At 45.3% G+C, this 24983-nt stretch overlaps 1 protein-coding gene across 1 annotated transcript; it reads left to right on the top strand.

The window, feature by feature from the left end:
- LOC104022916 (ceramide synthase 4) lies at nt 1-24983 on the top strand. Its single transcript, XM_009476680.2, has 10 exons — nt 1-175; nt 8390-8507; nt 11119-11237; nt 13270-13327; nt 15840-15890; nt 17165-17257; nt 18137-18265; nt 18545-18651; nt 19080-19236; nt 23020-24983. The coding sequence occupies exons 1-10, from the start codon at nt 3-5 to the stop codon at nt 23209-23211; spliced, it is 1197 nt and encodes a 398-aa protein (XP_009474955.1). The 5' UTR covers nt 1-2; the 3' UTR covers nt 23212-24983.

Here is a 24983-nt window from a genome sequence, read left to right as displayed (position 1 = left end):
GGATGGCACGCTCTCTGAACGAGTGGCTGTGGCAGCACGAGTTCTGGCTGCCCCCAGGAATCACCTGGGAGGACATGCAAGAGTCTGAAGACGTGCATTACCCTCAGCCTCGTGATCTCCTGCTCAGTATCCCTTTCGCTTTAACCTTGGTTGTCATTCGATGTGCCTTTGAAAGGTAAGTTATTTAGTACTGTTTGGGGTTATTTAAGGATAATACCGGTTGTTTGAGTCCAAAAGCTGGCTTTGTTGTCCCTGCCAATGTATGACTGAAGAGGTCCACAGAAACGCCAAGTCATAAAGTCTTCTGAGCTACATTTTTGAGCTCTTTCTTTCCAGCCCTGTGTGCTGGCAAAACAAGTGTGTTGAATATAGAACACAAACCCTACCCTTAAGGTCTAATTCTAAGCAATGTGACTTGCTACACTTAAAACAGGTAGGCCCTAGATGAGGTTTATGCTTGTGTTTTAGAAGGCAGACACACTGTTTTGTGTTCTGTTGCACATTACTTGCTGTTTCTGGGTCGAGTGCAGTGGAAATGATGTTTAGACTACCCAAATCCTGTTAAGTCTCCTTTATCTTGGGTAATGGGGATCTGAGGTATCACACCTGACAGACAAGCCTGAATAAGATGCATTAGATTGGGCTGAGTTATCTGACCTCAGAATTAGCACTGCATAGCCACACGAGCGTGTGCCTCGCTGACCACTGCTCTGGGCTCAGGAGTGTCATTGCCTTGGGAGTCCCATGTAGAGACACTTGTACCTGCTTCTTTCTGGCCAGAGCCCTTTGAGTGTTTTGCATATTACTCTTCAGCACAGAAAATTTGGGGGATTATGGCAAAGGCATAGCTAGAAATCCTGCAGGCTTCATGGAGGTCCGTAAAGGTCCTGAGCTGGTGCTGTTGCTTTATGCCGTTTAGTCAGTAGTTAGTGTGGTCTGGAACACGGCATGATTTGCTGGTGGATAGCTGATATTTGCCGTAGTGTCAGCCATTGTTAAGACTGTGGAATAAGTCCCCTTTTGTGATTTTGAATACTCTTCAAAGTGGTCTTCACTGGATTGAAAAATCCCTATTCCTAGTTGCTGATCGAAGAGCTAATCTTTTGAGATAGTTTAGTCAAATCTACAGTGGTTTTAAGCTTAGAAAGAGGGAAAAAAGACAATTAAAATGTTTTTGTCATCTTTTTTTAAGAAGTGGCTGCACAAGAAAATGGAAGCAGACCTCTGTAGGCTAGAAAGATGTTTCTTCCCCAGATTCTCTGGGATACAAGGACAGCTTGGAAAAGTTTATAGAAGTTGAAATGATTCAGAGCTCTGCTGTGAGAATGTTTTTAATAAAAAACCCCAAATTATAGCCAGTATTTTTACGTAAACACAGATGCACGAATAATTCTTTAAATAATCATTTTATGATGATACAAAATTGGAATCCAAATCTCTTCTTTGTAAAGAATATGTTTAATGTGCATTCCATAAATGCCATGGATTTTATCCTGCACTTTCCTGGGGACATAGGTGTCTCTGTTACTTCCGCTGACGTGGGAAACAAGGTACTGTAGGTAACCATTAAAACACAAGTGACTCACATTTCTTCCTTGCTGATTTGCAAGACATGGCTGGATACAGGACTCCTTCAGGTAGGCACTGTCAGTTGGTGACTTGGACACATTTCCAGTGTGAAGCTGGAGATTAGCCCCGATGTCCTGCATTGCCTAGGGCTGTCCAGTTCTGGGCTCCCCAGTACAAGACATGAAGAGGAAGAAGAAGGAGCCAAACTCTCCTCTGTGGTGCCTAGTGACAGGACAAGAGGCAGTGGGCACAAACGGAAACGCATGGTACTCCATCCGAACATAAGAAAATGCTTTTTTACTGTGAGGGTGGTCAAATGTTGGAACAGGTTCCCCAGAGGGGGAGTGGAGTCTCCATCTGTGGAGATGCTCGAAACCCAGCTGGACACAGCCCTCCACAGCCTGCTGTAGCTGGCCCTGCCGGAGCCGCAGAGGTGGGCTGGATGACCTCCAGAGGTCCCTTTCAGCATCGATTCCGTGCTTCTCTGACTCTGTCCCTTTATTCCCCTTCCTCCTGCCACGCTGCTCCTAGTCAATCTAAATGTCTTCTCCATCTGCTTTAAGATGCCGGTGGCCAGGTAAAAAGATTTTTTTCTTTCCTGTCCAAGCGCTGCCTCAGCTGGGGGAGTTTCCACAGGCCTGGTCCTACTCATTAATTTTAAAGCTGTTTTGATTCACAAACTTCATTACATAAAAGCTTCTTGTCACACCCTTAAAAAAAGATAATATCACAAGCCCATTGTGCAGGCCCAGGAAACCTATAATCATACCTCCATTTTACCTATGCCAATTACAAGCCAGTGTTCTGAGCTGCGTTCTTGTTTGTTCTAACTCTCTGCAGTCATTTATTTCAGCATGACATTTTCTCATTCTCAATCATTACTCTTTCACAGTCAGTTCATCCTGGAGAAGAAAGCTTCCCCTAGTGAATGGGAGGTATGAATCAAGTCCTCTGTTGCTTCATTACCATCATTACAGTGGCGGTAGCCCTGTTTAAAATAATTTGCACAAAGTTTGAGAATTGCAGACTGAAAGGGTGTATGTGTGATCTCTCATTCTCCATGTAGATAGCCTTGACTTTGTAGCTTTGTGCATCTGGTCTGTGGGTCAAAATGAGCGTGTGTAACTAGTATACAAGTTTGATTTTGGTGGCTTTAGCTTGGCCTCTGGTAATTTATTCTACCCTCACCTATTACTTGCAACTGTGCATTGGGTGCAAAGAGTTTTTTTCACTAGATAGGCTCTGTACGTCTGGTGGTGCCTGCTCTGGGATTTCAGAAATGCTGTAATGTGTTCATGTCATTTAGCTGTGTCAGAACTCCAGGAAAACACGAAGAGGCAGGAGAAGCCCAGAGGATTTTCTGCAATCCCTCTTTTACCAACTGCATCAGCCACCGTGCTTGGCCCATGGTTCCATCTTCTTGGTTGGGAGATTAAACCTAGGAAAGACCCCGCTTCCTCAAGCATGGGTTTTCCTCTCCTTGGCACCTGCTGGCTGAACTGGGAAAAACTGAGACAGTGACATCCCTTTAACAACCAGTTATTCTGTGGATTAGGTGGTGGCTGTGGGAAGAGGACATGCAGTAGCTGGGTGGGGCCTGGGAGAGCTGAGGAGGTTGTGGGTGCAGCCCTGGGGGAGAAGAAACATCTCACGCTTCAGTGAAGCAACTCTTCTGTGAGGCACTTTGCTCTGGGGAAGGTGGGAAAAGGTGGAGAGCAGAAAGCGGTAACAACCGCTGCAGTGCTCCTAGTCTTTGCCCCAGTACTAAAGCAGGTGCTGGGGGAGGTAGGTAATGGTGTCCTGGCAAAAGAGAGGACCTAGAAGTGGGGAACCTTTCCCCTTCCTTTGGTGTTTCCAGATTGTGCTTGTGAGTAGGAGATATGTCCTGCACCCATAACTTGGAGCCTCATTTTAAGCACCTGTATACCTTAGCAGAACTTTTCCCTTGACATAGGCCTGCAAGCAGGGATGTCGGTTTCTGTTCTAGTTCTATAATGTTTGAGACTCTTTTCCGTAAAAGTCAAATTCTTAGAGCGCTATGATTATGAAGGAATCACAGCTTCTATTGCAATGTGTTTCTTGCCTGTATGGTTAGGAAGATGTGGAAGCTGAAGTGCTTTGAGGGGATAGTAAAGCAGAAAGTTGAAAACCAGAATTTACATCCAATTAAATCGTCCGATTTTGGACTTCACTGGTGATTTTTGGATGCTGGGAAACTGAAAGCCAATGTCAGTGAATTTGAATCCAAATAGTTCCCAAATTGTACTAGAGGAAGATTTTAGTCAGAAAGGTTCAGTCTCTTCTTAGGAGGGTTGTGACAGTACGGGAGCCATGTGTTGTACGTTAAAAGGAAGGGATACTGTTGATCTGCAGGGAACAGATACTTGAACTTGGAACCAGAAGAAAGATAGAAGAGGACAGCCTTTTCAAGTATTTTATTTTGAAACGTGTCTTTCTGAAATTCGTTTTGCACAGAGGCTTTTGTTGTTGATCAATAGTCAGGAAGGATCTGAAAACACCTTCCTGTTAGGTCCGATAGGCGGGATTTTGGGGCAAAGATGCGGGATACGTTGTAGTATTTAATTGAAAAATGTGAACTGACTTGACTCAGTTTGGACAGTAGCACTGTAGTGACTTGAGATCTTGCATCAAATGGAACAGTCAGTTTAACTTCAATGTGAAGCATTCTCCCGCAAGCAAGAGAAGGTAGAGACTATTCCAGGAGCACAGGGATGACCCTCTGCCAGAGGAAAGCATGAGGCTAAAACAGATTGTGCAGTTCAAAGAACAGAAGTTCAGGCTGCTGCTGTCGCTGGTTCTGCATTTCTTAGTACTAGAAGATATTTGCAGAGTGGCACCCTTATAAATTCAAAAACATTTGTGGGAGGAAAAAAAACCCAACCCCCCCCAAAGTTAAATTATTTCTTGTATCTCACGCTAGCGCTGAAAGCCTCCGCAGAAGGTGTGTAGCCCACTTTTGCAAGGTGGGGAAGTATCAATTTATGCCCCTTCGTGGTTAATCCATTTAGTTTCAACTTCAGCAGGTTTTGCACAAGACAGTTTGTTCTTTGGCGATTACTGAGTAAAATGCCTTGGCGTGAACTCTCCCATGTGAACCGTGAAGTGAGAGAAGCTCACTGATGAAGTAGGCTTGAGATGAGAATCATCTCACTGACTGTACCTTGCCTTACCTAGCTGTGGAGAATGGTACAGTTTAGTCCTCAGACTTTCTCCTTCTGTCTTGCAGACAGCTGATAAACTGTCGTGATGAGACCATCCCTGCAACTGAGATGATGAATCTTTGATGTTGAAATCAGTACAAGCATCATCCTCGTAGGGCTGTGCTTGGAACAAGATTCAACTGAAAACTGAGTCAGAGCATACATCCAACATGTACTAACGTCCCTTAGGAAGAATTTCAGGCCTTGATTTCCCAATGATGTTCATAAAAGTAGGATTGGTCCCATAATTCATGGTTAAACTCAAAACCTCAACAACAAAGTAATTGTAACTGTGGTTAATTACACCCTGTCCTCATCAGCTGCAACTGGCTTGTTTCTGTTATAGTAAGATTTTATGCCCTGACCATAACAAATCAGCAGGAAAGAGAGAGGAGACGGGGATTAAACAAAACTAAGAAATCAGTCAGGATAATTTCAAGTTTTTCAATAAAAACTTGTTGGCAGGCTGCCCTGCACCTGGCAGAAACATCCCTTTCCTTTTAATGTGTCTGGAAAATTTCAGACCTTTCAGTTCCCAATGTGGACTGATAAGAAGCTGATAAGAAGTTGTCTTCAACAACAGAACTTGATTACCTCTTCCTCTTCAGAGGAGCTTGTGTCAAATGACTTGCCTTTAAAAAAGAGAGATCGGGCCCACTTCAAGGAACCACTTAATCTAAGAACCAAGACCTCAAGCAGAGCTTAAGGTAAATGTTTTCTCAATTTCGGTGTAGTTAGGGATATCATTGAAATACTGTCATTGTTCTTAGCACAGGACCTGCTGGTCCAATGTCACTGTTAACCCCTTTGATATTAAACAAATATAAGATATAATTGAAACATTTCTTAAGAGCAATCAGAGCTAAAAACCAAAATTCCCAGTGATGGCTATATTCCTCTGCCATCCAGCAGTCTGCCAGTTGCAGCAATGCCAAGGGGCTGCTGAATTTCACTGAAACTAATCAACACTTACACATAGCTTTTGCGATAACTACGTGTCTGTTGGAAAGTAGCTAGCAAGGACACTTACCCCTGGCCCTTCTCTCATGGTAGAAACATCTTTTTCATTGGTCTTGGTACATCTTTGACTGGTCCTGTAGCTGGTGATGCCAAAGGGATTTCCCAGAGATGACGAAAAAGAACAACTGATACACAGGCCAGTGGGCTGGCTGTGCCAAGGGAAGGTGGAAATCAGCTGTTCCGTGAGTGAGCAAAATGTGTAACCATTCTGTGGCTTACGCCTTAATGTAATAGAAGCTACAACATTCCTTCGGTAGGCGGTCTGTTTATAAAACTGCTTTTGATACCTGTTAATTAAATTAAGAAATAGGTTCTTGAAAAAAAAAAAACTCCAAAAGGCCCTTCTGGAAGGACGCTTGAACTATAGTAGCCCCCAAGGACATGTGCATATGGAGTATACGCAGTGGCTAGAGGAGACCCCAGGCAACCACACCATATAATCACAGTCATAAATAAATCCCATACTATTTTTAAGTAAAACATATTTAAACACCTACATAGTGAAGTAGCTTCTGCAGGTTTTTTGCTGCAAAGTAAAAAAAGAAAAAAAAAAAAAACAAAAGGAATCTTGTTCCGTGTCTGAATCAGGAGGGATGACTGATCGGAGGACCTGCCTCTGCTTGGCGGGAGGACTGACCAGGCAGAGCAGCCCTGGGTCTCAGCACTCGCTTCCTCTGCGTGGCGTTCATCACCTCGTAACCAGCCTCAACACCGGTTTACGGTTGATGACCCAATAACTGTTCAGGCAAGCTGTTAGCACCCTAAGCAAAAAACGTGTACTCCAGAATGCAGAGATAAGGTTTTCCAGAGATCTTGCGTGTTCGGTGTTTAGCAACAGTGCTGAAAAATGCTTCTAGGCAGACGGTCTGCTCTTATTTCTAATGAGACTAATTGCATGCCAGTGGCAGTGTGGAAAAGGTAGCAATCAATAAGGAACAACTAATTCGCCAGAAATTCAAGGAGGATGCAGTTAATTTGGGCCTTTTTTTAAACATTGATTTGCCAGCTTTCCTGTTTGTGCGGTGTTCGTGCAGGACCTCACTTCACACCATTGATGAGGCTGTTTCCTACTGCCAAGGGGGAGAAGAGTGTTTGTAGTGGAGGAGTTGAATTGTGGAGCACAGCAATTCTGTGCCCAGTTTTGTTACCCCTTGATAACTTTTTTCTATTTATGCAGTTTTTTTCTTTGCATTGTTTCACTGAAAGACTGAAGATGCACAGCTAGCATAAGCATCGGTTCCTTGTGACTAGGTTTCTAGTTGCTATGTCCTATTTTACAACTGATGTTTGACTTGCATTAGGAAAAACGGAGGTAAGTTACTCCAGTAAAGACCAAGTGGCCTCCTGTTTCAGTGGCTGGAGAGCTGCCTGGCTGAAAAGGACCTGGGGGTGTTGGTGGACAGCCGCCTGAACACGAGCCAGCAGTGTGCTCAGGTGGCCAAGAGGGCCAATGGCATCCGGCTTGTATCAGGAATGGTGTGGCCAGCAGGAGCAGGGAGGTGATGGTGTCCCTGTGCTGGGCACTGGGGAGGCCGCCCCTCGAATCCTGTGCTCAGTGTTGGGCCCCTCACTCCAAGAAGGACATGGAGGTGCTGGAGCATGTCCGAAGAAGGGCAACAAAGTTGTTGAAGGGTCTAGAGCACAAGTCTTACAAGGAGCAGCTGAGGGAGCTGGAGTTGTTTCGTTTGGAGAAGAGGAGGCTGAGGGGAGCCCTCATTGCTCTCTGCAACTGCCTGAAAGGAGGCTGGAGCCGGGGGGGGTCGGTCTCTTCTCCCCAGGAACAAGCGATGGGACGAGAGGGAATGGCCTCAAGCTGCGCCAGGGCAGGTTTGGGTTGGGTATTGGGAAAAGCTTCTTCACCGAAAGGGTTGTCAGGCATTGGCCCAGGCTGCCCAGGGCAGGGGCTGAGTCCCCATCCCTGGGGGGATTTAAAAGCTGGGTAGATGTGGTGCTTGGGGACATGGTTTAGTGGTGGCAGTGATAGGTTAACAGTTGGACTCAATGATCTTAAGGGTCTTTTCCAACCTTAACGATTCTATGATTCTATGACATTTCTTCTGCATTAATATCACGCATCTGATAGAGCCTCCCTCTTGATCCTGAGCCAAGTTCTTGGTTCAAGTGGATGCCAGGTATGTTCAGTGTTCTAGATCGAGCAGTGAACATTTAGGCCTTATCATCAATGTGATACTCTGCATAAGCTGCAAGCAAGCCAAAGACCAGTGATAGGTATCATGGCTGTCTGCAAGCCAGGGCTTCATGCCATAATCCTGGACACCCAAGCACAATGGATTCAGAAGTTCACAAAGCAGGATATAGCATTTCCCAACCTCATGTAATTTTGGATATTACAGCACAGAGCTCAGGACAGTAGAATACAAGTCCCACTGTTTCTGCTGTAAATTTTGGGTTTTTTCCTTCTCAATTTCTTTATCTATCTTACCTGCTTGAGATGATACTTGTGCTTATATTCAAAATGTGGGAGGCGGCTGTTACGTACTACATCATGTTTTAACAGTGCTGCAATATAAGAAATCACTGTTCTATTTTTAGCTGAACCTTTACCTTTTCTTTTGCAGAGCCATAGCCCTGCCCCTCAGCAGCAAACTGGGTGTGAGAGACAAGCAGAGACCAAAAGCTCAGCCCAACCCCATGCTGGAAGCATTCTACAGTAGGCGCTGCAAGAACCCTGAAGAGGTGAGTCCTTTCTTCCTTTGCTTTCCTCTAGATTTAGCCCTTGTGTCTTTAGCTAAATCAAATCACATTTGGAATCCTGAAGTTTGGTAATGCCACTCATATTTGGAAGCTCAACAAAGCAGCAGGAACCACTATAGCACTGGCCGCCTGGCACCAGCCAGCCACAGGGGTCGTTCTGCACGTGCCATCAGCTATCAGTTCTGCTTCTGAACATGTGGGAGTAGCAGCTTTCTATAGGTAGCATTCAAAAAATTTAAATCCCAAACTTCTATGGACAGGAAACTGTTCTCCCAAAGGAAATAACAACAACTCCTGTTCCCTCTTGTGTTTGCCTTCCACATGGCACAAACTGAAACACAGGAGGCTCTCTCTGAACATCAGGAAACAGTTTCTTACTGTGAGGGTGACCAGCACTGGCACAGGGTGCCCAGAGAGGTTGTGGAATCTCCATCCTTGGACATGGTCCTGGGCAACCACCTCTAGGTAGCTCTCCTTGAGCAGGGGGGTCGGACCAGACGACCTCCAGAGGTCCCTTCCAACCCCAGCCATTCTGTGATTCTGTGACAGCTTCTTTCCATATATCAGCAAATCCCTGTCACATCAACTGCCTTGAACTGCCTTCCAAGTTGTTAGTCCTTGCAGCTCAACAGGCGTGGATCGCTTGGTGCTCCTAGTTCTGGGGTAGGTCATTCTGTTGCTGTGCAATCCATGATTGGATGATCATGATGATGAGATTGGCCTTTCAGGAAGCCAACTAAAGTCTTGGTCGTCATCACAGAGCTTGTAAGGAGCATCAGAAAACTGCAAACACAAACAATGGGTAGTTTCCCCATGAGAGATAAAAAGAGTGATCTTGAAGAACTTGGCAGGATAATCCAGCATTATAATGGCTGCTGCTGAGGGAAAAAGCATTGGCAGGATTGTGAATTGTTAGGCAGTATTAGGATTTAACCTTGTCAGTGAAGTCCCTGGATGTGACCTGTGTGGTAGGGAAAGGAATCGGATTTTCTTTCAGCTCCTTTTTGCAGGCTTTCTTGGCCTTGAAGCAATAGCTGTTAACCCTTACCCAGGATGTGTGAGCAGGGGGCTGTGGTGCTAGTCCCACGGGGTAGTCCTAGCGCAAACACGTTGCTGCCTTGACAAGGCTGTTGCGGCATGGTTTGTACTGCAGTGGGGCCTGTGAGCCCCAGGACATTCAGTACCAGGTTAAAAGTAAAAGAATGGAGGCTAAAAGAAAAACGCAGGCATTCATCTGGGTTGCGCAGCCAGCCTTTCTCCCCAGCAATGGGAAGCAGTGTTCTCAGGAACACTTGCCAGTTTGGTGGTCCCTGACCTTCTTCTTGCCTGCCTGTCTGCAAAATCCACACATTTCTCAGTGAAACTACTCCTGTCGCAGAGATGTAACTCAAGGCCTAGCTTTGCGCAGGATTTCCTCACAGCTCTCCCTGCACCCACATTGCACTGAAGCCATCAGTTTTATCCCAGAGAATTTGTGATACTGGAGCACATCCTCCCCACAAGACTCCTGACAGCAGTGTGCTGTGGAGCAGGAGCGGTGCAGCTGGCTGCTGCCGTGCTCTCTCCGTTCACCGGTTACACCTCAGCCAGTCTCCTAGCTTCCTCCCTCTCCCATGAGCTCTCAGGCACCTGCTTATGAGTCAGCTTTTACTTGTCCAATACAGGATGAGATTTTGCTGCTCTCAGCAGCCTTCTCCTTGGGAGGAATTCCACATTATGGAGCAGTTGGAGAACATAAATCAGTGTCTCCATTTGTCTCCACCACAACAGAAGTCACTAAGTAAGACTGGAAAGAAGCACATCTGAAAATTGGTAATGGACATACGTTTGTACAGCATGCTCGGACTGTGTCAGTCAGTCTCACGTAATACCATTAAGGTAAGTGCATTCCGTGAGGAACTATTGCTTTACTTAAGTAAGGCTATCCGTGGTGACACTGCCAGAAGGAATATAAAACATGACAAACTTTTTTCACGTCACATACCAAACACTTTAAGAGCCTAAGGACAAGAAGGAAGGTAATTGCAGTATTTCTGTGGGTAATCTATTGAAAAATTATCCCTAACAGGTTTACCACAACGGGAGACTATCCGGTAGGAAAATGGCGTTGCCTCTGCTCATGACATCAGTCAGGTTATTGGCTGATACCGCATCCGAATGCTGAAAGGCATGACAAGATTCGGTGCAGAACTTTGAAAATTATTTAAGCTTCAGTAAATCTTTCTTGGAGTGACAGATTTAAGGGACTTGGTCTCCGAAGACAGGGTGAGGAAGTGATTTGACAGCAAACTCCTGTGAGGAAACGAGACCAGAGTTTGAAAGTTGAAACTGGAGAAGTTCACATAAAAAATGTAAAGTTTCAACATTTAGCATTAATAACCAGTTGCTTACAGGGGGAATGGAAAGATTTTCTACTATCTGAGGTCTTTACACTAAGAATGGACAGCTTTCTGAAAGATGCCTTAGCTTGAACAGATTTGGGCTTGCCGGGAGCCTCCAGCTGGGCTCTGTGGTGGGTCAGACGAGATGCCCGTATTGCCCCTTCTGACCTTCAAACCTGGATCTGAACCCTGCTTCCTCACCTGTTTTCCAGGGTGAGCTGATCAGTTTAGCCAAACAGTGCGATCTGCCGGTGAGGAAGGTGGAGAGGTGGTTCCGACGCCGGAGGAACACAGACCGACCCAGCCTGTCAAAGAAGTTTTGCGAGGCCTGGTGAGCGGGAGCAGAAGCCATGAGCAGCAAGGGCCTTTCACTGGAGCTGAGCTCCGCAGGCGGCTCACTGCCTCCCAGCCTGCCCTCCGCCCCTGCACAGATTGCATCCCAGCTCCGCTGCCTCCCAACCTGGGATCTTTAGACGTTGAGGACAAACCCTCTGCCCCTACACAGAGAGCATCCTGGGTTTTCCCTGCCCCACCTGGTTCTTCTGCAACTCTCTGCTGCTTCTCTGTTACTAAAACATTCCTTGCTTTTCCTCTTTATTTTCACTCCCAAGTCTCCTTTTACTCCTGTCTCACCTTTATTCCTTATAGGACCTCTGTTTCTGACTTGACTGGCATTCTGCTTTGAAACACAGTTGTACCTGAAAAACTCCCTGCTGTTTTGCATCTTACTGCTTCTTGCTGCTTTGCTGCTGTTTCGGTGCCTCCAAAATGGTCAGCCTTTCTGTCGCCTTTCCCAGGATTTCCCTTTGCCTCACTGCAAGCTGATTCCTTCTGCTGCATCTTTTCTGCAACTGTTCTGCACGCTGTTGCTTTCCAAAGTCGCAGGGAGTGGGCTAGGTTGTATTCTGCTGTCAGTTGACTTCAGCATCCTGAAAGTCAAAAACCAGCACCCTTTTATAGTGGCAGAAAAAGAGGCCTGTGTGAAAGCTCGTGTTCTCCAAATAACAAAACTCTTCTTGGAAACAGCTGTGTGGAAATCCTCCTTATAATGTGGAGGCACAAAATAAATCTCATGTCAGCTGGTTCTGTGAACGTTAGTCCTGGCTAAGCTTCCCACAGAAAAGGAGGATTCTCCTGAGCTTGGTTCAAATGCCTTACTTATGAGTGGCTGCTCTGCTGTTTGTGCAAGGAAGTAGGTTCAGGAAAGCCGCAGAGATGAAAGAAATCATTAAATACCTGCAGTGCTATTCATCTGACTAAAAATGTGTATCCATAGGGTAGGCATCAATTCTGAGCTAATCACCTCGTGCTGCATTTAGCACTCAACCTATAATTCAAAACCCCTGCCTAAAAACCCTAATTGAAAAAGAAAAAAGGATGTGTATTATTTATTTACAATATTCTAGATAGTTGCAGTTAGAAATATTTACAAAATCTGTGGACAAAGAGTTGCAAAGCAACCATGCTTAATCTGCTTCCATCAAGATGAAATCTAAGTTCTCCCTGCACTCAGCTGACTTGCAGTAAATAGTAACAGTAAATACTTTTCTGACTCAACTCACCGAGGATGGTGTCCTTCCACCTGTCCTCTGTCGCCATTTGCAGCCTGTAGAAGGAACGTCTTCCCGATGTGACGGAGTGGCTTTGTGCAGATTATGTCTGTCTTGGAGCTCCTGGGGGTTTCATGGACAAGTGGAGTCTCTCTCTCTCTCAAAATGTAGTTACTTCTGATCTGTTATGGCGATTTTTGGTAATTAAAAGACTGGTTTAGACAGTTTTACTCCTTTGAAGATTTCCTGTGTTTAGTTTATTAACAACTTGTTAATTCTGTTGGGGTGAAATTCCCCTCATTCCTTACTATACGTGCGTATATTCAGTGTGACCTGCCTCCGTCCACTGAACTTGGCAAACAGGTCGTATGTACTTCTGCGTGGGTTTAATGCGGGTAAATCATTACCAGCTCCCGAGAGACCGAATGTGACAGTAATTCAGTATTTTACATGACAATGAATTTAGCATGCCTAATCGCCAAAAGCCTCAGAGAGAGATTGGCATTGTTTGACTTGTACCCATTCATCTGCTGGTGCTGGGAAGGTTTGGGATGATTATCTGGGTGATTTTAGTCAGCGGGATTCTTGTATTTTCTGCCCTCTCTAAAGCAGAAGAATTGCTCTTTGTGAAGTCTGTCGAATGTGCTAGTGGCATGCAAAGAGCCACTCCTGTTACTGTCTGAGCAAACCTTGAACACATTAATGTATGGGTTTGCCTTAACAGTGTCATTCTTGGAATGAGTGTGATTGATACACAGAATTGCAGCTTGGTGGTTAATGAATGGATTCTAATGTACTTTGTTTTGTTTGTAGCTGGAGGTTTACATTTTACATCATCTCTTTCTTCACTGGACTGGCTGTCCTGTACGATGTGAGTACACAAGCAGTGCCACCTGCTGTTCCACCTAGCAAGAGTGCCTGCAAGAGCGGCAGATTTTGTTGTCAAACATGTCCTTTCAGACCTTCTTAGAGTGGGTTTCCCACCAGGTCAGTGTGTATCCTCCTCACAGCACACTTAGGAGACCACAAACATATTGGACCGTGCTTATTTTAAAAGCTCCGGCTCAGAACCAAGAGGTTTCCTCTTCTTCTGGCAAAGCAGAAGACAACTGGGACTGTGTAAAAATACATTTCTGTGGGGTGGGAGATGGAACACTTACCTGAGATGGAAGCTGCAGGGCCTGTTGTGTGTTGTATCCAATACCTGTTTAAGGTAAAAAACTCAGGCTTCCTTTGGAGCATGGACTGTGATTTAATAATTATACTTATTAATTTTCTTTTCCTTACCCAAGGTGTGATTGGTTCAGGCTCATGCCTCTGCCTTTTCTCTGATTTGATAAATAATGAGTTCTCTTGATACAAATTGAACTGCCTCAACAGGCAGAAGAGGTAATAGAAGCCATGCATGTGCTCTAGTCACTGAGCTGTGGTCGTTAAGCTGGGCCTAAGGGCACCGGTCATCCTCCGGCTGTGTTTTAAAGGTTCCCCTGGCTCTTTTACTGAATCCAATTCCCTAGGTGAGCTTTGCAAAAGTCTTCTATGCTGGCACCTTCTGAGGGGTTAAGTAATGGAAAACCTGCAGATCGCAAGACAGCAGGCACAAACAATGGTGGTAACTGCTCATTATTTTAACAAGTGAAGAAATTTTGAACTTACACTGACTTTCAAGTCAGAACTTAAGGTACTCTAGGAGTATGAGGATTACAGGATGAGCTAGCAGAGGAGTGAAGGTATCTACATCCCAACTGCAGTGTTTTGTGGATCTGTACATCAAAACAGAAGGCTGTTCTTTGAGGCCAGCTATGAAAGTTTGGTATGGATGACCCGCTTAGCATAGTACAAGAGCCCTGTGGCAACAGAAGGGGCAAAATCCCGTTCTGCTGCATGTTATCTGACCATTCTAGGAATGAAGGATCATCTTGACTTTTCGTCAAAGTCTTTTCTTTATTCAGTACACATCTTCCAATTTGCACAAACATAGGAGGCATCTGTCCTATGGACAGCACCTCTAGATCCCGTAGCACATACCATGTTATTCTGGTATCTAAAATTGTACCAAAATGACTACATTAAAAAGAAGGACAAAGAATTAAAGTGACAGGGCCTATTTGCATGTGACATTTCCTGACTTTTGCATGTTTACTTTGTAATCTGAGTAGTATTTTAACATGCATTTGTTTTTGTGAAACACCCTTCTTTCTTTAGAAAAAAGCAAATGTTCAAATTCTATATTAGTAGCTTTAGACTGACGGGAAAAACCTCTGCCCCGTGCGTCAAGTGAAATAGCATGTAGCAATGGAAAGTTCTCTCACAGCAGGCCACCAAAACCAGCCTTAATTGCTGAGAGTAGAGGAATGATGAAATTCAGGGATCTGGGGTTCCCTTCTAGTTTAGGTAACACGGTGTACCATAGTTGTTTCGGAGTTTTTGCTTTGTCCTGTCTGATTCTGTATCGCACATCTCTCCTGGTTCTGTACCTGTGTTTGCTGTAAATCCTGCTCCCAAGCCCACTGCCAGCCAGGAGGAGGCTGTGTCTGCTCCCAGTTACCACTGCTCGTAAAAACCACTGCATCCTGCTTCCCTTCTGCATCGCTCATGCACCAGCAGGTGCTCAGCGAGAGAACAGGGAATGTTGCCTTCTTGCCCTTAGCTCTGCTATCTGGAGCCTTGTAGAACTGTTACGGAAAATTACCCTTACAGATGTGGCATAGGATGTGTTCCATCACTGTGTGCTCTGGGGCATGCTTGCTCTGATCAAACCTGGGCACAGCGAAGGGGCAGAGCACGCTCCATGCAGGAAGGACTTTTGGGGACTTCAGTTGCCATGTTTCTAAGAAAGTTTCTAAGCTGCCAAGTTCTAAACTACCAATTTTCTATGAAGTATGAGCAAAGTAGGATCTTTTCAGAGGTTCATTACTTAACAGACCGCAGCACGATCCTCACCATCAGAAGAAAAACCATGTTCCTGACACAGAAGTTTTCAACCTTCTTAACATGTTTAAGTGTTGTTGTCCAAACCCCAGAGATGCTTAATGCAATATTTGTAAGAATATTTTAATACATTCAAAACATAACCACCACCACTCAAACTTGTAGCAGGCTGCACCAAGTTGGTAGAAATCTTCCCTGAGCTATGTTATTTGGAACTGGGCTAAACAGCATGTGAAATTTCAGTGCAAGAGCCACAAATCAGCAATGTCACAAGCAACTGCAAGTTCTTGTAGCAGAAATCTCTTGGCAACTGAATTCCAGACAGTGTGACCAGCTCCACCTGTAATAAAACACAACAAAGTCTGTAGCAGTAACAAGCTAAAGGAGTTAGAGAGTTGATAAGAGAAGAATTCCTCTGGCAGTCTTACATCGATGTTGCATTTTCTTTCCAGAAGCCTTGGCTTTGGGACCATAGAGAGTGCTGGACAGGATATCCACAACAGGTCAGTCATGCAAGAGGGAGATTGATGGTGGGTCTGTCTTGGAGCTGCCTGGAACTGGCTCTGTTGGACATGGGGCAGCTTCTGGCAGCTTCTCACAGAAGCCACCCCTGCAGCCCCCCCTGCTACCAAAACCTTGCCACATGAACCCGATACACACACTTCCCAACACCTGTAACAAACAGAAAAGGCGAAAACCAGAGCTCGTAAAGTCCCACTGGCAAAGAGCAAGAAAGGTGAAGGACAAACCTGTGTATTAGCGGGAATAAAGAATGTATTCAATACAATTTCTACGAAACAGATCATGCCCTGTGCTACAGACAATGACAAAAGAAACACCAATTCTCCCAAGTAATCTTATCTTTGGGGGAAAAAATCCCTTCTGATGCAGAGCTCCTGTTTGGATAACCAGAACGTGAACAGCACATACCAGCCTGGGAGATATGGATATCCCACCAGTAGCACCAGTGCATCCAGCTGTGCTTCCTCTTGTGGCCAGTCACTGCTGCTACAAAGAAAAACTAAAATCTATGAAGGCCATAAATCAACACTTTGGGTAGAGAAAGCCCAAATAAATTGGTATTTGGGAGCACCATACTCCATGATTCTTTGGAAATGCTAGTTGCAAAGCCCCTTCAGTTATACTAACTTTTTTATCAAATAGGTTAGGTTTATAAAGGCCATATAGTGCCACAACAGTGAAAAAGTACTTGTTAAGTAACACATATCTTTCTGAGTGGGTCTAAGCTTTTAGTTTTCCAGTTGTAAAACCCCAGAAAAATTACCCAGCAGAATGCAGATGACTGTTCGCCCTGGGATTGCACTTTCCCCCTATTAGTTTGATTAAACTGAAAAATCTGTGATCGAGTACAAGGTATCTGAAGCATCTCCTTGAATCGTAAAAGGAATGATTTATTACTTATCTATTTCACCATAGTGAGATTTCACATAGTTTTTAAAGCTCTGTACTGACTGCTCAGGAATCTGCACAGTGCTGAAGAATTCCTAAAAATATTTGGGATCTTCCCGGTGGTTCCCTAAATGTTCCACGTGGTGCAGCAAAGTGGAATTCCCCCTGCTATTTGCTTTCGCCTCAGCACAGGTGACATTTAGTAAGTAACCACGTTGTTCCATTGAAGTATTTCCCCCTGAAGCTGCAAGAACGAGTTTCGTTGGTTTGGTTGTCTGTTATTGTTTTGCTGAGGAAGGAGTCTTCACTTCCAGCCCTTGCTCTACTTTATCTGATGGGTATTTCACCGTCTCTCCCTCTCTCACAGCCTCTCCAACCCTCCCTGTTCTGGTACTACCTGCTGGAGCTCTCCTTCTACTGGTCACTGGTCTTCACCCTGCCCTTTGATGTGAAGAGGAAGGTGAGTGGCAGCCTCGGGGAAGAATCAAGCACAAACGGGACCCAAGCTGAACTTTCAGAAGAGTGATCTCCCAGAGCACGTGTATAGTGCTAGTCTGAGGTTTGGGGGGACTCTGTCCTTGCTCATTCCCAGGAATTTCCATTCCCAGTCACTGGCTTCCTTCTCCTCTGGGAAGTGGAGGACACAAACCTTGACACAGAAAGGTAGAAAATACTGCAGAGTTCTCAGTCCAAACTTAAAATACAAACTTAAAAATTGCTCTTCTGGGTCTCTTCTAAGCTGCATCGATTGGAGAGACAGGAAAAGAGATGATTCTCTGCCAGTTAAGCTGCATGTGTTCCTAGGTGCCAGTGCCCCAACAGACGGGGTGCTGCGTGGTTATGTAGGCATACATGTGCATTGAGGCTGCAGATACACCCTTACGAGTAAAGGGTGGTTGGGAGTCTCCACCAGCGAGCCTGGGGGTATGAGATGATTGTACAAACAGGTAGGCATGCGCAGAGGCAGAGAGCAGAGATGATATGGGCACTGCTTTGTGACAGAAAGGGAGCTCTCTTTGTGTTGAATTTGTCTGTTCTGAATCATTGGCTCCTCTGTCTTCTGATTTGCACCATCGTCGGACCATTACTGGTGGAGGGAGAGAGTGTTCTTTGTTGTGAGATCCTCAGTTTACACCATCAACCCTTCATTCCTGGGTCTCTTGGTTGCCTACATTTCTGGAATGTGTTTGGTAAAAGAGTTATATGGATAAGACTTCAGAGTGGGAGGTTTCTTAGTCATTGGGTAGAGAGATTCCATTGCTACCTGCAGGAGGCACGCTGTAACCAGGGCAGAAGGTGCGTTATGTAATTTATTCTCTGCTGTCCCCTTTCCCGTCAGGACTTCAAGGAGCAGATAGTCCATCACGCTGCAACCATCTTTCTGATCAGCTTCTCGTACTGTGCCAATTACATCCGCATTGGGACACTGGTGATGGTGATTCACGATGCTTCTGATTGCTTCCTGGAGGTGAGCTCCACAACTTACACGTCAGGCAAAGCCTAGTTAGCAATGGTGCTCTTCAGCCAAGGGGTGTCTTTTGATCAGCACAGTGTGGGCCAAGCATTATGGTGTTTCACAAATAACTCAGTACCGATCTCCTGACCCGGCCTAGGGTGCCCTGCAGAGAGCCAGGAGGAGGCACAATTACCTGCGTGCAGATTGTATCGTATCTGGCTCGTTAGCCGCCTGGAGCACGTGCAGATGCACTGTCTTGGCCTGCTGTTTTATTGTTCTTTCTTCTTCCAGCCAACTAAGATATTCAATTACATGAAGTGGAAAAAAACTTGTGACAGCCTCTTTATGATCTTCTCAGCTGTTTTCCTCATCAGCCGCCTGGTCATTTTCCCCTACACGTGAGTCTGCTGCAGTCAAGGGAACTGGAAAAGCTGCCTTCTGAGAGACAGGATAATTCAGCTGCGTGCTGAATCTTTTGCTGCAGCCTTTGCTTCTCAATCCTTGAGCATACGTCCCTGCCCTTTGCATAGGCTGCAGTGCCACATGGCTGTTGCACCTGCCTTGGGGTAAACTGGGGTGCTCTGCCTTGGAGTTCATAGCGTAGTCTTAAAGGCCTGAAGTACGCTGCAGAGGAGGAGTCCTCGGCCTGTGGCTCTATCCTGCTTGTTTCTGGTGGGGAGCTGAGAGTTGGCTCACATGTTATATATATATATATAAGAAGCAGGTCTGACCTGAAACTTCCTCTGTGGCTAGAGCTTTCTGGGGCTTAATTGCAGCCCTGCTAACAACACACTTTCCCTCCACTGCAATTCCCTCTCTCTTGCAGAGTGCTCTATAACACCTACTATTACTCCATGGAGATATTCCAGCCCTTCTTTGGATACTACTTCGTAAATGCTCTCCTGATAATTCTGCAGCTGCTCCATGTCTTCTGGTCCTGCCTAATTATTCACATGGTCTACAAGTTCATCCTCCAGGGCACGGTATGGATCAGTTTGTAGTCCCTTGCACATCACATGGGGAGGGAGGGTCCACCTACACTGCTTGGGAGCATAGGGGCTCATTGGGATGGATTCCTTCTTGCCCTAGTGAAATTATACATGTACATTGCCAACAGTGAGGTGAAAGGAACACTCAGTATTATTAGGGAAAGTTGACCAAAAAAAAGTAAAATTTTTATGAGTCACTACAATATTGTGTCCACTTCTGATGCTTGTATTCAAGAAAAATGTGGATTGGACTCCAGGGGAGATTTCCATGAACAAAGCCAGTGACATCTGAGTAAGGATCCCAACGTTTGGTCCAGTATGATTGGCCTTTGTAACAAAACTAAGAAATCAAGGCAGGGAAAGTTGTTATGATTGGTGAGGCCAGTGCAAAAGTGCTTCCCTTATAGTACAGGATTTTTAATTACAGTGTTACTGAGATCACAGAATCACAGAATGGCTGAGATTGGAAGGTACCTCTGGAAATCTTGTCCATATTCCCTGGCTCAAGCAAGGTGAGCTAGAGTAGGTTGCCCAGGACCATGTCCAGACAGCTTTTGAATATCTCCAAGGACGGAGACTCCACAACCTCTCCCTTGTGCCAGTGCTTGGTCACCCTCTCAGTAAAAACAGTGTTTCCTGATGGTCAGAGGGAGCCTCCTGTGTTTCAGTTTGTGCCCTTTGCCTCTTGTCCTGTCACTGGGCACTGCTGAGAAGAGCCTGGCTCTGTCTTCTTTACACCCTCCCTTCAGGTGTTAACATACATTGATAACATCCCCCGAGCCTTCCCTTCTCCAGACTGAGCAGTCCCAGCTCTCTCAGCCTTTCTTCATATGTGAAGTGCTCCAGTCCATGCATCATCTCCGTGGTCCTTTGTTGCACTCTCCAGTACGTGCATGCCTCTCTTGTACTGGGGAGCCCAGAACTGGACACTGCACGCCAGGTGTGGCCTCACCAGTGCTGAGTAGAGGGGAGGGATCACCTCCCTTGACCTGCTGGCAACGCTCCTCCTAATGCTGGCCAGGAAGGGCAAGGGCACATTGCTGGCTCATGTCCAACGTGGTGTCTGCCAGGACCTCCAGGTTTTTCTTAGAAAAGCTGGTCAGCCCCCAGCATGTACTGGTGCCTGGGGTTGTTCCTCTCCAGGTGCAGGACTTTGCACTTCCCCTTGTTGAAATTCATGAGGTTCCTGTCAGCCCACTTCTCCGGCCTGTCAGGGTCCCTCTGGATGGCAGCACGATCCTCTGGTGAACAGATCTGTTTCAGTGATGATATTTAGTAGCCCAAAACAGTATCAGCAAGAATACAGGACATTCTCCCCTTTTTGAGAGCCATGAAATTCTCGCCCCGGTCAGAAGTTCACAGCCACTCCTCCCAGTTTTGTGTCTTCACAAACTTGCTTAGGGTACGCTCTGCCCCGTCATCCAGCTCATCATTAATACATGTTTCGTATGGATTGTCTTACGGTGCTGTAGGTGTCTACAGAGTAGATATTTCTGTCTGAACTAGCTGTCTGGACTCTTTTCATAGCAGTAGAGGTAAACAGGCATGCCCAAAGCATAATCCATTCAAGATTGCACCCAAGTAGTGCTGTTCGTCTCTAGCAGTCATAGAGCAACCCTAGACGAATGTCTGAGATGCAGCTGTATAAACTTCAGTGAAATGCATCCCAATCTTCCTGACCATAGCCTGGAGTATTTGCTGTGAGACCAAACTGCTGCTCAGCATGAAATTCTTCCCAAAATCAAAGACGTGACCTAATGGCATTAGGTTGGCCACATGCCAAGGACACAGTCCAGGAGTAACAAGTCAGTGCCTTGTGGGAGTTGACCTCATAGCCCAGGATGAGTCGTTTTATTAGTATCCAACTGGGGAATTCTGTCTTACGGGAACTGACAACAAGCATTAAAGGCTTATCTTCATCCATATTGTCCCCATTTTCTTTATCTGCCTTCCCTTAAGGAAGCACAGAGCAAATTACTTGCAAATTAGGAAATAGAAACTTTACACAGGGCAGAAAATGAAGATGCAACTGAAGACGCCCTTTTATTGTTTTCCTAATTCTAGTGTAGGCTGAATTACCATTACGGTTATTACAGTGTAAAATGATGAGGTAATAAATAGCCTTACTAGAAAGATACAAACCATCAGGGAGAAAAATACGGAAGCATATCCAGAATTTTTCCCATTTATCTAAAAATCATCTGCCGCATTTGATGCAAAAATATATTTGAGAGCTTTCCACATTGAACAGTGAATAGCAAAGAAAAATCATCCTAAACACATCTGTTTCAGTGATGATATTTAGTAGCCCAAAGCAGTATCAGCAAGAATACAGGACTTTCTCCCCTTTTGAGAGCCATGAAATTCTCGCTCCAGTCAGAAGTTCCCATTCTTCTCCTGGGCCTTTCTGATCTTCCCAGTTTTCCTCTCTGGCTCCAGGATTATCTGCACCGCCCTCTCGCATGATGTCCCCTAAGCCCCGGTGATTAGAACTCAGCCTAAATCTGAAGTATGAGTTTCATTCCCTCGTATGGGCAACCTGCGATACATCGTTGTAACGCATGCAGCTCTATAGTTCCTTTGTGAATCTCGCTAGGTTTAAGGTCTCAGCCACATTCTATGGCCATGAATGGATAAACTTAGGAATGTTGATTACTATTTGTCCTTATGCTGCAGATCAAGAGTCCTGCGTAGTTCTGAACTGCCAGTTGCAGAATGACATGAGGTCCAGGTTGTTCACAGAAGATGGCATCTCCTACCCATGTTGTCCATGGAGGCAGTTTGAATTCAGTGCAAGTTTAGATTCTTACAAATCCTGTCTGCATTTAGGTGTAGTCTAGTGCTCTCTAGAAAGAGCATCAGACCAAATAGCCTTCTTAATGTGATAGATATCCCCAAGAAGATATCCCCAGAAGAACAGAGTAAATGGAGACTGCAGGTGTCCATGCAGCAACTGGCGTGCCCCTGAGCAGTTTCCAAAGCTCAGGTCACAGAAGGGGTTTGCTGCTTTCCCTCAGAGCGCTCTTTCCAACAGGGCGTGTGACGCCGTGAATTTGTCCCCAATTTTGGCATCCCATATTGCAGAGTAGAAGCCTGGGAAGCCAGCACAAGTGCTAGGCTGCTTTTTCTAAACTGTCATTTTATCACATTGTTTCTTCTTTGTCTTCCTTCTAAAGCAATGAATTAAATACTTACAAAAGTGGATTACAGATCTCTCAGTCAATAGCAAGAGGAAAAACCTGAACGTAAAACTGAATGTAATCAGAGTTGAGTGGCTTTGTGTTGAGCTATTGATTCGTTTGAAAGCATATCCTTTCAAACTGTCCAAAGCAGTGTGCTCAACCTGCAGCCACCCAGGCCAAGCGTGGTCAGAAGCCATCTCCTTGTCCCTTTTGGAAAATGTAAAAAAGAGCTCGATTAACGGCCTCCCTCCATCCTTCTTCCACATGCTGATGCCCAAAGCAGCAACGTGGATCTCCTCAGTCTTAGGCGGGTGTCCTCAGCCCTGGGCATCTGTGGTTTGGTGCTGCTTCTCAAACCTGTACAGTAATTCCTAATGTTTATCAGGATCGCAGCTAGGATGCCACTGAGGCTGAAATCAAAGAGACGGAGAGAATCTGTTTCTAAAGGGGATGTAAAAGCTGAAGGGACACGGTAGAGCTGTGTCCCAAAGGCAAGTAGCTGAAGTAGCAGGTGAATGTTTAGCCCGTGGCTCAGCTAGCGCTGCTTCTGCAGACTTCTGTGTTTGTATTGCTTCTCACTTACGTTTTTCTGTAGATGGAAAAGGACATGAGAAGTGACACAGAAGAAAGTGACAAGGATGAAGAAAGAGAAAAGATTAGGGAAAAGGAGAAAAACGGGATCACATATTTCAGCAACGTCACAAGCAACAGTTACATCCAGAGGAATGGGACTGAGCCACTGAACAAGAGAACCCACCTCACCAACGGCCACGTCAAGGAAAGATAGCTACTCTTCACGTGCTGCTGATCGGGTCTTTAATGGATCCAATCCACCGTCTTTAGAAACAGTTTTGCTCATTGTGTAGATAAAATGGAGTGCAATTGCCGTATCATAGCTGAATTCCTGCTTCCCGTAAACAGAAGTGTTTATAGTCAGTGATACTTGAAGGAAGTTTTTGGTCTTTCTTCAATAAAAGCTTACTATAGATTGTAGCCTTGAAGCAGATAGAAAGGGATCAAAGTGCTTTGACTTGTATTAGACTGTACCATAGTTGTTGTTAAATGTGTTAATCTTGAAAAATACTTAAAACAAAAAAAAGGTGGATAAACTCTGGCAATGTCAAGTCTTAACCACCTAACGTTGTTTGGTAGGAACCTGTTTAGCCTTGATCAGCCTCTGGAGGCCCTGGCCCGTTGCCACTAATGATTATGGCTAACAAGTAAGTGTCAGACTCTAAATCTTAATACAGGGACACCTCTTTTGAGAAGGCGGGTGCCCCATACACACTCAGAAAATTAAAACTGAGCATAGAGGAATGAAAGCTTTGGAAAGACATAGGAGAAAACATTTTCTTCTCAAAGGAAATGTTGCTGTGTGCCACGTGACCAGTTTTGTAATGGTTTGGATCTCTGTTGTCAGTATTATTGCCACAAAAGTGGGACCTCCAAAGCCCAGACTGGAGAGGGTACCCACCCAAATCACAGCTGGAAGACCTGGGAAATCCAGGCAGCTGTGTCTCAACTGTCCTTTAAACCTGTCTTGGAAGGAAATGCAGTCAGCAGGGAGGTGACAAGAAACTAGATCATCTAGAGGACACCGCTGATGAGGTGCTCATGTTTTCACCTCATGCGATTGGCACAGTGGGAAACGTCCACAGAGTCAGCCTGTGGCAAGAAGGGAATACGGTCCCCCTATCCTCAGAGGAAAAAGGATCCAGAGAAGATCTGCTGAACCTTATGGAGTAATGCTTTACCGTGGCCTCCTAACTCTAGGGCCTTTGCCTAGATGTATCAAGAATAGCAAGTTTAAAGCAGTAGTCCATGAAGTCATGATGCAGTTCTGATTCAGTCTGTTTAGATGTCCTGTGTTTGATACCCTGTGTAGTCCTAGACTTTGGATTCTGTAATCCCTTAAAAGAGTTAAATTAGTATGACATAAATTTCTGTTTTATAGATCAATTAATCTATGAAACCAAAGTATTAACAGATTCACTGTAATGAGTGCAGGGACTTAGACTGCCAAGGCCATGCAGACACTTCCCTGTATGTGCCCAGTAAGGGCCAGTGCTACCTGGGGGGGGACATGGACCAAGGAAATGCCTGATTTGAGGAGGTGGTGCACATGTTTAAAAATTAAAAACCAGGTGACAGCATAGACGGACAAGAGGGTTTTCAGCAATCCGCTCCGTTCACCTGAGATGTAACTGAGAGCTTTGATCTGAGCTTGCATGTGCTCCTCTTAGGTTTCAGTCAAAATACACTGGATAATTTCAGAGGGGGAAAAGTGGTTCCAGCACGGATGATTCCAGGGCAGTAGCATGCTCTGGGAGGGGAGCATCTGTTCCTACATCATCATTTAAATTTGTATTTGCTGAAGATAGTTTGTCTCTGAAACCTTGAGCTAATTTGAAGTTTGAAGTACATGTTCTGTATACTGTCATGTTCCTTTGAGCATACAGTCTTGTCACTCCTCCGCAGCTGATGTGTTCAGGAGGCATGGTTATGTGTCGTTTTGTACTACTGAATGTAAACGTTCTTTATAAATTACTTTTGAAAGGC

This window comes from Nipponia nippon, unplaced genomic scaffold (genome assembly GCF_047370975.1).
Source record: "Nipponia nippon isolate SJK-2023a ecotype South Korea unplaced genomic scaffold, ASM4737097v1 scaffold_31, whole genome shotgun sequence".
In the NCBI taxonomy this organism is placed as follows: Eukaryota; Metazoa; Chordata; class Aves; order Pelecaniformes; family Threskiornithidae; genus Nipponia; species Nipponia nippon.
This window is presented reverse-complemented; position numbering and strand designations above follow the sequence as displayed.